This window comes from Chrysochloris asiatica, unplaced genomic scaffold, assembly GCF_000296735.1.
Source record: "Chrysochloris asiatica unplaced genomic scaffold, ChrAsi1.0 scaffold00035, whole genome shotgun sequence".
NCBI classification, from domain to species: domain Eukaryota; kingdom Metazoa; phylum Chordata; class Mammalia; order Afrosoricida; family Chrysochloridae; genus Chrysochloris; species Chrysochloris asiatica.
The window spans coordinates 11971589-11985519 of record NW_006408553.1 but is presented as its reverse complement, the minus strand read 5'-3'; the positions used below and the strand labels follow the sequence as shown (position 1 = coordinate 11985519).

Here is a 13931-nt window from a genome sequence, read left to right as displayed (position 1 = left end):
CCCCACCCCCCATTTTGGGTAGCCAGTGTCCAAGTTGGTTGGGCATAGTTTTGTGGAGTGTGTAAAAAAGGCAGGTTCTAAGTGGGTAAGCATCTGCCTATTTAGGCTGTTTTTCAAAACACTTGGTTGTGTTCAGGGTTGAGTTTGAAACTGGTTGTTATGAAGACAAACAACCTGGAACAAATACATAGAGACCATCTTTGACATATTATATAACAGCCTATGGATTACTTGAAATGAAAAGTAAGACACAGGCCTGCCCTTCCTTTAATTTCTCTTCCCCTCCATATTTCAATTTTTATCAAACACAGTATATTTCTGTTGTCAGGAGTTATAAAATTTACAACTAATTCTTTAGAAATATTGTACTTTGCCTATAGGTTGATTTTAAAATTAAATCAATTAGTAATATTTTATAATATCATGAATACATAAATAATATTAACAACTGAATAAAGAAATACATTCATGTCAGTTAAACCTTGATCAAAGGAGAACCGTTTAGAAATCAGGATCTAATGGCACTTTGTTACTTTCTAACTTTGCTTATTTCTCATGGGTGAAACCAGTTGCCGCAGAAACATCAACCACGTCTTCTTTTGGGTTACTTTGCTGTATTTCTGGAATAACTCATGAGATTCTGTTTGTTTTCAAACACTGATAGAGTGCATGAATGGCCAACTGAGTTATTTCAATGAACATTTATTTTGATTAAAAATTTTTATTTGATTGATAATTTTGATACGTTTTTTGTGTGTACAACAGAATGGAACACAGCTGGACCTGCGCTAACCTCACAATCATTGCTATGTTTGAGCCCATTGTTGTTGCCACTGTGCCAGCCCATCTGATTGGGGTTCTTCGACCCTCCACTTTACCAAACAAGATATCCTTCTCCGGGGATTTTTCCCTTTTGATGATATGTCCAAAGTATGAGACATCTGGCCATCCTGGCTACCAAGGAGAACTCTGGCTGTATTTTAAACACAGATCTATTTGTTCTTTTGGCAGTCAATGGTACTTTCAGTATTTTCCTCCAACACGAGAAGTGCAATGCAACAATTCTTCTACAATCTTCCTTATTCACTGTCCAGCTTTCACATGCATATGAGGTTATTTTAAATACCATGGCTTAGGTCAGATGCACCTTAGTCCTCAAGCTAACATCTTTGCTTTTGAACACTTTAAAGTGGTCTTCTGCAGTAGCTTAGCCTAATGCAATACATTGTTTGATTTCTTGATTGCTGATTCCCTGAGTGCTAATGATTGCTCTGAGTTAAACGAAGTCTTTGAAAACTTCAGTCTCTTCTCCACTTATATGGATGTTGTTTGCTGCCCTTGGGGTGAGACTGAATAACACCGTATTTATTGGTCTTCCCAGCATTGATAGTCCACATGTAGGGAACAATCTTACATGTTTTGTTTTCTTTGCATTGAGTGAAACCCATATCGAAGGCTATGATTTTTGATCTTCATCAGTAAATATTTTAAGTCCTCTTTATTTTCAGCAAGCCTGGTTGTATCATCTGCATATAGAAGGTTGTTGATGAATCGTCCTCAAATCCTGATGCCGAGTTTCTTTTTATGTAATCTAGCTTCTTGAATTATTTGCTCAGCATAAAAATTGAATAAGTATGGTGAAAGAATACAACCCCGGTGCATACTTTTCCTAATTTTAAACCCTTGTTCTGTTTGAACAACTGCCTCTTGGTCTATGTACAGGTTCCTCATGAGCACAATTAAGTATTCCAGGAAACTCATTCTCTGCAACGTTATCCATAGTTTGTCATGATCCACACAATTGAAAACATTTGTATAGTCAATAAGCACAGGCAAACATCTTTTTGGTATTCTCTGCTTTCAGCCAAGATCCATCAGACATCAGCGATGATATCCCTCATTACACATCTTCTTCTGAATCTGGATTGAACCTCTGAAAGTTCCCTGTCAATGTATGGTTGCAATCATTTTTGTATTATCTTTAACAAAATTTTGATTTCTGTGTTCCAGTGAGTCAACTCATTTTGCAATGGACACAGATATGGATATCTTCCAGGCAGTTAATCAGGTAGCTGTCTTCCAACTTTTTTGGTATAGATGGGTGAGTGCCTCCAGTGCCTCATCAGTTTGTTAAAATACTTCAATTTATATTCCATGAATTCACAGTGACTTGTTTGTTGCCAGTGACTTCAATACACCTTGGAGTTCTTTCAGTATCATTGACTCCTGATCATATGCTACCACTTGAGATGGTTGAACATAGACCATTTCTTTTTAGTATAGTTGGTCTGTGAATTCCTTCCATATTCTTTTGATGCTTTCTCCATCATTCAGTATTTTGTCCATAGAATCCTTGAAGACTGGAAGTCGAGGCTTGAATTTTTTCTTTAGTTCCCTCAGCTTGAAAACTGCTGAGCTTGTTCTTCCCTTCTGGATTTCTAATTCCAGTCTTTGCAAATTGTATTATAATATTTGAGTGCTTTCTAGAGCTGACCTTTGGAATATTCTATTCAGCTCTTTTACCTCCTCATTTTTTCCATTTTCTTTAGCATCTCTATACTGGAGAGCAAGTTTCAGAGTCTCTTCTGGCATCCATTTTGGACTTTTCCTTCTTTCTTGTCTTCTTAATGACTGTTTACTTTCTTCCTGTATGTTGTTTTTGATGTCATCCCACAATTTTCTGGTCTTTGGTCTTTAGTGTCTGATGTATCAAATCTGCTCTTGCTATGATCTCTAAATTCTGGTGGTATATGTTCATAGTCATATTTTGGCTTTTGTGGACATGTTTTCATTTTCTTCAGCTTCAGTTTGAACTTGCATATGAGCAGTTGATGGTCTGTCTCGCAGTCTGCCCCGGTCTTGGTTTGGCTGATGATATGCAGCTTTTTCACCATCTCTTTTCACAGATGTAGTCAATTTGATTTCTGTGTATTCCATCTGGTGAGGTCCATGTGTATAGTCATCTTTTATGTTTGAAAAAGGTATTTGTAATGAACAAGTGATTGGTCTTGTAAAATTCTATCATGTGATCTCCAGCATTGTTTCTATCTCCAAGTCCATATTTTCCAACTACTGATCCTTCTTTGTTTCCAACCTTTGCATTCCATTCACCAGTAATTATAAATACATCTTGATGGAATATTTGATCAATTTCAGACTGAAGAAGTTAGTAGAATTCTTCAATTTCATCATCCCTGGCTTAATAGTTGGTGTGTACTTTTGAATAATAGTGGTATGAACTGGTCTTCCCTGTAGGTGCATGGATTTTATTCTATCACAGACAGCATTGTACTTCAAGACAGATCTTCATATGTTTTATTTTGATGAAGAATGCAAGGCCATTCCTCTTCAATTTGTCATTGCTGGCATAGTAAACCATGTGATTGTCACATTCAAACTGGCCAATACCAGTCCATTTCAGGTCACTAATGCCTTGGATATCGGTGTTTGTGCTTTCCATTTCGTTTTTGACAATCTCCAATCTCTTTTATATTTATACTCCATACATTCCATGTTCTGATTATTAATGGCTGTTTACAGCTGTTTCTCTTCATTTTGAGTTGTGCCTCATCAGCAAATGAAGGAACCAAGGGCTTTACTCCATTCCTGTCATCATTACCAACTCTACTTTGATGAGGCAGGTCTTCTCCAGTCACATTTTGAGTGCCTTCGAACCTGAGGGGCTCATCTTCTGACACTGTATCTGACAATAGTCTGATGCTCTTCATCATGTTTCACTATTCAATATTCTGTTGCTGACAGTGTGCTACCACTCATCTGTCAGTTTGTCATACTGTGGTGACTTTCATGTTGCTGTGATTCTGGAAGCTATCTTAAATACCAGCAGGGTCACCCATGGTAGTCTGGTTTCAGCTGAGCTTCTAGGCTAAGACAGAGTAGGAAAAGGAGAGACAAACTACTTCTGAATATTTAGTCACTGAAAAAATTATGGATATCAGTTGACTAAGTTTCTTAGTGCTGTGATGTCAATTCTAACTAATAGTGACCCTGTATAGGATTTCCAAGGAGAGGCTGGTAAGCTTGAACTGCTGATCTTGTGGTTTAAGCTGACATTGCAGTCCAGCGCATTAACCCACAGCACCACACCAAGACTTTAGACTTCAATAGAGATCCATGTTATAATTTCTGAAATAATAGAAACAGAAAAATGGAATTAGTATAGATAACTAGGGCAAGAAAGGATAGAAGAAAATATATAGACTAAGTGGAACATACGGAAGAACTTAAAAAAAATCAGAAAGTACATGAAATTTAAGTCCACTAAATGATACAATTAGCCACTTTCATGGTCAAGTTGGTGCTTATGTTGAAAAATATAGTAAGTGATACCAGCTATTTAGTTTATCCCTGAAGTCCTAGTGTTGCGCTGTAGCATAAGCGCTGTATTGCCAATTCTGATTGAACCTCAAGGTAGGCAGTTCAAACTAACTGGCTGCTAATTGGAAACCCTAAACTGGGTTACTATGAGTTGAAACCTACTCAGTGGCACCTGACAACAACAATAAAATAACTGAGGTCCTGGGAATTAACGATGTCAATGCAATCTTTTTACATTATTAACTGAAGAAAAATTGGTGTCCTTGAATGATTTTCATGACTAGGAAATAAAAAGAAGTCAGAGGGGGCCTAATGATGCCTAATGATTTCTTATAGAAACTTTTGCAAAATTGCCTTTGTGTGATAAGAGGAGTAAGCAGGAACATTGTCATAGTGGAGAAAGTTTCTTTGGGGAAGCTTTCCCAGCTGTTTTTCTGCTAAAGGTGTAGCTAACTTTCTAAAAACACTCTCATAATAAGCAGATATTATCATTCTTTGGGAGTCCTGGTATGGTGCTGTGGGTTAATGCGCCAGACTGCAAAGCCGTTTGAACTGCAGATCAGTGGTTCAAGCTCACCAGCTGCTCCTCGGAAACCCTATACATGGTCACTATGGGTTGGAACCCACTTGACAGCACTTAACAACAACAAAAAAATCATTCTTTGGGCCTCCAGAAAGTCAACAAACAACATGGGTTGAGCATCCTAAAAACTGTTCCCATGACCTTTGGTCTTCACCACTCCACTTTTGCTGTGACTGGACCACTTCCACCTTTTGGTAGCCATTGCTCTGATTGTGCTTTGTCTTTAGGAACTTACTGGTAAAATAATTTTTCATCTGCTGTTACATTTATTCCAAGAAATGCTTCAGGATCTCAATATTACTTGTTTAAAATTCCCATTGAAAGCTCAGTTCTTTACTGTACATGATCTGAGTGCAACCATTTTAGCATTCATTGAGCAGAAAGTTTGTTCAACTTTAACTTTCAGGCAGAATAGTGTAAGATGAACCAGTTGAGGTGTCTATCATGCTGGCTATTGTTTCTGCTGTTAACAGAATTTAGGACATGAACAAGATTCATTTTTCCTTGAAAATTGATGTGTATGATCCACCACTGCAATTTTTATCTTCAGCATTGTCATGTCCCTTGTTAAACTGAGTTATCCATTTGTAAACTGCTGATTTCTTTGAGGCACTGTCCTCTTTAACTTTTTGTAGAGCATCAGGGTTTTCATTATTACTTCACCCAAGCTTCAGTGTAAATTTGATGTTTATGCTTGCTGTAATTTTAGCAAAATTCATGTTGCTCTGAATTGACTCTTTTCAAACTGATGTCTATCCTTCTTAGTACTTCAAAATAGAGTCTGTTCAGACATATTGTAACAAGTTAGTATGCAAGTTTATTTTGATGCAAAAAAATTGAAATCCATGCATAGTTTTTTTTTTTTTTAATAATATGCATTTTCTATGAAGTATTTGAAGACCTTTCTTACTATGCAAACATTAAAAGAGAGGTGGCATAACTAAAGTAACATCAGGTAACGTAGGCTGTAAGATTTTTTTAAAAAAGCATTACTGGATAGAAATAGAATATTACTTTATAATGATATTGTTGTTGTTAAGTGCTGTTGAGTTGGTTCTCACCCATCGTTACCCAATATAGGGTTTCCAAGGAGCGGCAGCAGCTGGTGGCTTTCAACCACTGACCTTGCGGTTAGTCCAGTGCTTATCCTGCAAAGCCACACCAATATTCCTTATAATGATAGCATTTTCACTTTACCAAGAAAATAAGGCATTTAAAAGTTATATGCAACCCACAGTATAGCTTCATATTGTTGAAACAAGCAAGCAAACAAAAAAAAAAACTGACAATACTACAAGAAGGAAAGGAGTCTAAGTGGTACAGTGGTTAAAGTGCTCAGCATCTAGTTGAAAACCTGGCAGTTTGAAAGAGAAAGATGTGATAGTCAAATTTTGTAAAAATTACAGCCTTGGAAACTGTATGATAGTAGTTCTACTCTACCCTATAAAATTGTTGTGGTTTGGAATTGTCTCAGCAACAACATGTTTTATAAGAAGGAAGATATGCCTCTGAGGGGAATGGGAGATTGTAACACATCAGTAACTGATGAAAAATAAAACAAGTAAGATGGTTAATAAATTTGACTTAATTGATATATACAGAATATGTTGTTGTTGCTTTTAAGTGCCGTTGAGTTCATTCCTACTCATAGCGACGCTATTTAGAGTTTTCAAGGAGTGACTTGTGAATTTGAACCACCAGCCCTGTGATCCAGTGCTTATCTTACAGTGACAAACCAGGAATCCATGTTGTCAACATCATATATGAGGCATATGCAAAATATTCATAAAATTTGACCATATGCTAGGCTGTGAAGCAAGACTTAATAAATTCCAGGTAACTAGAAAGATAGAAAACCCATGTAAATAAAAAACAAAACAAAACATTAGCTTTAAAAAGTTTATTATTTTCTGAAATTAAGAAACCATGGTTAAATAGAACTTATAAAAATAATTCAATTTGAAAGATATTGAAAACACTTCATGTCAAAACTTTGGGGAGCATTAAATGCTTATTTCAGAAAAGAACACTGTTTGAAAATTAGGATGGTATATAGCATGGAGATTAATGAATAGAAAATAAATATGTAATTATAAGTGTTGAGAAAATTAGATGTTGGTTTTTTGATAGGATTGCTAAATTGACAAACCTCTGATGAAACTGGTCAAGAAGAAAATTGAACAAAAATATGAGGGGACTTCAAAATTTTGTGGAAAAATGGGAATTCAAGATAATGAAAAATTTCCATGAACTTTTTGAAGCCCATTCATGTTGTTGGTGGGTGCCATCGAGTCAGCACTGACTCATAATGGCCTTGTACACAATAGAGTGAAACACTGCCCTGTCCTGCAACAACCTCACAATTGTTGCTAGACTTGAGCCCATTGCTGCTGTCACTGTGCCATTCCATCTCATTAGAGGTTTTCCTCTTTTTCTCCACCCGTCCACTTTACCAAACATGATATCTTATCCAGGGACTGGTCCCTCCTGATAATATGTCCAAAATAAGATGAAGTCTGGCCATTCTGGCTTCTAGGGAGCATTCTAGCTGTCCTTCTTCCAGCATAGAATGGTTTGTTGTCTTGGCAGTCCATGATACTTTTAATATTTTCTTCCAACACCCTAATTCAAATGCATCAGTTCTTCTATGTTGTTGTCAGGTGCCATCGAGTTGGAACTGACTCATAGCGACCCCATGCACAGCAGAACGAAACAATGTCCAATCTTGGGCCAACCTCACTACTGCTGCCACACTTGAGTCCATCAATGATGTCACCTGGCCAATCCATCTCATTAGGGGTCTTCCTCTTTTTCTCTGACCTTACCCAGCATGACATCCTTCTCCAGGGACTGTTTCCTCCGGACCATATGTCCAAAATTCTTCTATGGTCTTCCTTATTTACTGTCCAGCTTTCACATGCATATGAGGTTATTGATAATACCATGTCTTGGTACTGGCGCACCTTAGACCTCAAACTGACACCTTTGCTCTTCAACTCTTTAAAGAGGTCTTGTATGGCAGATTTGCCTAATGCTATACATCATTTGATTTCTTTACTGCTGCTTCCAGGGATGTTGATGGTTGATCTGAGCAAAGTGAAGTCTTTGACAACTTTGATCTTTTCTCCACTTATATAGATATTGTTTATTGGTCCAGAGGTGAGGATTTGTGTTTTCTTTATATATGAGGTGCAACTCATATTTTCCTTAGTAAGTATTTTAAGTACTCATGGAAGAAAAAAATTAGCCCCATCATAGAAGATAAAAATTAGTTCCCTAATAGAAGACAAACTTTAGTAATATTGTAAATGAAAACTATACTATTTATATTAAAAATATTACAAGAGAGTGTTATAAGTTGAAAATGTAACTACAGTTCAAAAATTCCAAGAATAATATAACCTACCAATAGTAGCAGAAAGCATCAAGAGAAGATAGAAGGAATACGCAGAGTCACCTAACAACAACAACATCCGTGACTGTGTGGCAGATTTCTTCCTTCAAAGAGATTGAGATTCTCTAAGGTTGTGAACTGGTTTAGGTTTGGAAATCCCTGGTGGTGATTATGTGCCATGGAGTTGATTCTGATGCATAGTGACCCTGTATAGGGTTTCTGAGGCTGTAAATCTTTATGGGAGCAGAAAACCTCATCTTCCTCCCACAGAACTGCTGGTAGTTTGGAACTGCTGACCTTGAGGTTTTTACTTTTTAATTTATCAAGAAGGAGCCACATGGTATAGTGTTAAAGCACTTGACTGTTAACTGAAAGGTCAGTGGTTTGAATTTGCTAGCTATTCCACAGGAGAAAGATGTGACAGTCTACTTCAATATAGAGCATAGCGTTGGAAACCCTATGGGGGCAGTTCTGCTGTTTCCTCTGAGATCACTATGAATTGTTATATACAGGTTGGTGCCTGTATATTTTATTTTTAGAGACCCTGAAGTAACTGCCATAATCCTTGTGCCCAAAATGCTGCTCCTCTCAAAAAAAAAAAAATTATTTTTTAAGCTTACTATGGTAATTTCATCCATTTTGCCTCAGACAGTTAAGTATTGCCACATAAACTATACCTGGTCCTGTTATTCCCATTAAATTCAAAGACATATACTACATTGAAGCATCTCAAGCCTACAGAAAACAACCACCAGGGATTTTCACTTTCTTGATGTTCTTCTTACCAAAGTGTTATTTAATGCCTTGATGAAGGAATTGTCCTATGGCTGGCTCTCTCTAGAGGTATGGTTAGTTAGGAGTGGTTACTGAATAGATTGCACATTATAGATTCATTCAGTTTTCCCATTTTTATATGTAACTCAACACTGCTTACTCTATAGACTGTTTGGAAGGTCCATTATTTTACTTCACTGACAGAAAAAGCACTGTTAAGTCTAATTTTAGTTTGTCATCCTAGTAAAATATTAGCATTACTACTACTTCGATCCACCACATTAGCTAAGAAGTCCCAGGTCAATTACCCATTTTAATTAATTTGTTATGGTGTATACTTCCTCATGTGGCACTGTGGGTTAATGTGCCAGACTGCAAAGCCATTTGAACTGCAAGGTCGGCAGTTCAAGCTCACCAGATGCTCCTTGGAAACCCTATACAGGGTCACTATGGGTTGGAGTTGACTCGATGGCACTTAACAACAACAACAAATACTTCCATTTCAGGAGTCCTGGTGTGGTGCTATAGGATAAGCACTGGACTGCAAAGTTGGTTTAAACTGCAAGGTGGTGGTTCAAACCTACCAGCTGCTCCTCAGAAACCCTACACAGGGTTGCTTTGAGTAGGAACCAACTCAATGGTACTTAACAGCTACCACCATAACAATCCTTCTATTTCATACCTTTGGCTCAAACTTTTTCAAATGATAAACTATCTCTTCCCATAGCAGAACATTTTCTTTCCAAACTGTGTTGGGATTTAATTCTTAATATGAACTGAGACAATGAGAGGTGATGAGACAACTGTCCCAGGACAGTTGCCTTAAAAAAGTAAACTTTTTTCTTTTTAAAGAAGTGGATGGCTCACTCAATTTGGAGAGGGCTTCCACTGCTAGCAAATGAAGGAATATTTGTCCATGTCTCTCCAAATGTCACCATCCCTAGTTGTACTACTGTTACAATAGCAAGAAAGTGATTTTGTTTTCTTGAAATCATGGCCTCTACCTGGACTTTTTTTTTAATGCCAACTTTGGTCATAATTTGAGATGTTATCATGCTACCCCAAACTTCGAATTATTGATGTCCTGTTTCTCCTTGGTAAGGAAATTATGTATGTACCAGAAATATTTGAGCTCCCTAATCTAAGTGTGTTATCTTTAGGGCCTCTTTTCTGTGGCTTTTCTTGATATCACTTATTGTATTAGGGAAGGCCATACCAGGAAGGAAATATGACAGTTGGTTATACTGAGTAATTTGGTTTTGAGACCACTTTGGGAAGTGAGAGTATTATCTGAATTATCCTAAGAGAATATCAGAACCGTTGTCAGAAATTTGGTGAATAGAAGATATGGCTCTTTTAGCCATACTCTTTGTAACTCATATTAAAGAACTGGGCGGTGCCATGAAGACTGAGTATATTGCCTCTTTTCTAGATGTATCTGTGTAAGAAAAGGTGGGTGAAGATACTGATAGGATTATATGATTCACTTGTGAGTGATTGTAGGATTGATTGTGATTGTAAACACTTGGAAAACTAGAGGGAATTGGCCAATTTTGCCATCCTGCTGGATATAAAATGTTCGAACCTCTTAGAAGCAGGGACAAGCAGATGTTATGACCATTAAGAAGAGCCAGTAGTGGAGCATGTCCTTTAGACTCTGAGGTTCCTAAATATTTAACTTCCTTGATCCTGGGACAGAAAACTGTGACACCAGAGAAACAGCAAAGAAGTGGCAGAGGAACATTAGCAGCAGAACGAAGAGCCAGAGTAGGAGGCAGAGTGGTGGGCTTCCTGGCCCATAAAATGAGTAGAGCTGAGTGACTTAGGAAGGAAGCTATCTTGTAAAGTGGGATACCTCCCGCCACTTAATTAAGGGAACTAAGTTTGCTGAACCATGGAGCTAGAGCTGAATGCTCTTGGACTGAGGCTTATGGCGGAGTGTATGCCATATGGACATTTATCTGCAGCTCTAAAATAGCTTTGTAATCCTGCCCAAGCTGGTTATAGACCAAGAGGTCACGTGACTGAGAGGCCAAGAACCAGAGAAAAGCCTGCCTGTGGTCATGACTGGAAAGCGGCTGCCCTTACTGAAGAACTGTGTGGAACATTTCTGATACTGAATTGTAACTTGTTAATTTCCTAATAAAGCTCATAATTGAGAGCATTGTCTGTGAGTTCTGTGTAGCTATTGTAATGAATTCTCGAACCCACCTGAGAAGTAACAAGCACTGTGGGAAGGATGGTTGGTGTCTGATTTGGTAAGGAAGATGGAGAGTGATGGCATGTCTGATTCTTTTCTCACAGAACTGATTTGGGGTCGGTGCTGAGTTTGATTCTTCTACCTTGGGAAGTCAGAGGAGGCCGGATGCCACACTACAGTTAAAACTCTATATAAATATTCTTCAACAACAGCCTTTAAAAAATAAGCTATGATTCATTGTTGTTGTGTACTGTTGAATCAATTCCAACACATAGCGACCCTTTATGTTGTTGTTGTTATGTGCCATGGAGTCAGTTGTGACTCATAGCGACCCTGTACAGGATTTCCGAGGTTGTAAATCTTTATGGGAGCAGAAAGCCTTATCTTTCTCCCGCGGAACAGCTGGTAGTTTCGAACTGATGACCCTGAGGTTAGCAGTCTGATTTGTAACCACTACGCTACCAGCAACCCTGCATAGCAACCTAATAATTATTTTAGGTATTCATTTAAAACATGACAAACTTGGCATAGATTAAATATGCTTATATTCAGCTTAATAATAATAGCGTCTCACCTTTCTAAGTAGTTGTGCCCCAGTATTTAAAAATATTTGATAAAAAAATTAAAATGCTTAGAATTAGAATATTATTTTTACCATTATTTCAATTGTCTTTCTTTGAATTTTCTTGGTTAATATAGTATCCCAAGGAAATGACTTTGGAGGCATTTTCAGTTATTGTGACCCAGTTGCTGGGACTCAGCATGGGGATATCATATGATAACCCAAAGGAATGTCACTGTTCAGGAGGCATCTGTATAATGAATCCAGAAGCTATGTAAGTGTTTCATTAAAAAAAAAAAAATAATAAGATCTACTTATTGATTGTTATATATATTTTGTCAATACTTGAAGTGCAATAATTTAGAATTTACTTAAAGCAGAAATTATTAGTGGACTAAATTTGCTGCAAAATATAAGTATGTGTATTTTACACAAAAGAGTAGTGTCGAGGGAGGTGTCCCTTTAAAGACAATCAAGGATAACAAATCCAATCTGCAAGATACATTAGTGAAGCAATTCTCTGTTAAGATATCTGTGTATTTTATGAAACCACTTAGTAAGGACTTTAAAAAATATTTCAGCAAGTCAAAACAATAATCTTAATTTTTAGAAAGCATTTTTGGTGTATTTGTAGGGTAGTTTGATGATGTGCCAAATAATTATAAGAACAAAAAGTCCTACATGGAGACTTTGAACAAATAGTTGTGTAATTTTAGGCAAATTAATTGACTTTGCTTAGATTTATTTTTCTAATCTTTAAAATGGAAACAGTTATGACTATCCTTTTATTTCACATGGTTATAGATATATAAGAATAAAATGGGAAAGTGGAATGAGATATTGCTTTCTAAATTATAAAATTCTGTAAATATGTTCTGGATTAATTGTATGATGACAGGTAGGGTTGTCAGTGTTTCCAAAATAGTGTATCAGACAAGTGCTGCAGTAGATATATTTAATGTTCATCATGTTTGATTTTCTTCATTTAAAAAAATGGTTTATGATACATTATCCATTTATAACTTAAAATCAAAAGTGAAAATGAAGCATTACTTTTTGAGAACATGCTTTTTTCGTAGTTTCTCCTAAGCATGTGTGGTTAGTGCTTATACTCTAAAACTAATCAAAACCCAAAAATACATGTTGTAATAATGATGATCATATGAATAACAAATTTTGCATCGTAAATAAGTGTCGTTCCATTTTCAGTGCTTTGAGTACTTTACATAGATTAACTCATTTGATACTCACATCTCTATGAGGCAGGTTCTATCATTATTCCCATTTTTATAAATGAGAAACGGTTACAAAAGGGATAATTTCCCATGATCCAGTAGTTAGTGAGTGGCATACTACCTGGGTTTTGATCATAGGTAGTGTGGATTTTAAATCTCTGTTAATACACATTTAGGTTCGGATGATGTCTTATAATTAAAAAATGTTTTTACATTATCTTAGACTGGGTGTTCTAGAGAAACAAAATCAGTTTATTATCAAGGAAATGGCATACAATTGCAGAGCCCCAGGTCCCCAGTGGAAGAGAGAAAGCTTTTCCCACATATTCATTAAATTAGGAGCAGGCCACACCACCAAGGAAGCATCCCTTTAATTGATTAGTTGCTCAGAGCCATTCATCATAGAGTTAATTATGCCCGTATTAGGTTTTATCACCATAGGAATAAGCACATCCTAACTTCTAAACCTTTGGACTTCCTGTTCTAGTCAAATTGACACAAAACCTTAACTATTACACATATATGATCTACAGTTTCTTACAAAATTCTTAAATAAGTCTTAGGTCATAAGGTATCTTAGTTTTTACAAAATTACATGGCAACAACTACATTATTTCATTTCTCATTTTTTATTTTCAAAGAAGGTATATGTGTAAAGCACTTAAAAACCTTTTTGTTTTTTAAACTGTGGAATATAGACAGCCTACACGACTCTACATTGAAAATACAGGTAACTAGTAACCAAACTGCAGCTGATGTCAGTAATAGCACCAATGATTTATTGGGCACCTACTGTAAGTCAGACAGTTGAATTAGGAGCTTGGCTTGTTTATTGATAATTGATC

The 13931-nt window shown here is 36.7% G+C and overlaps 1 protein-coding gene across 1 annotated transcript in view; it reads left to right on the top strand.

The window, feature by feature from the left end:
- ADAM32 (ADAM metallopeptidase domain 32) overlaps positions 1 to 13931 on the top strand; it is a 208168-nt gene that overhangs the window by 50926 nt on the left and 143311 nt on the right. The window contains 1 exon segment of the mRNA XM_006878390.1: positions 11989 to 12125. Within this exon segment, the coding sequence (XP_006878452.1) occupies positions 11989 to 12125 (137 nt within the window).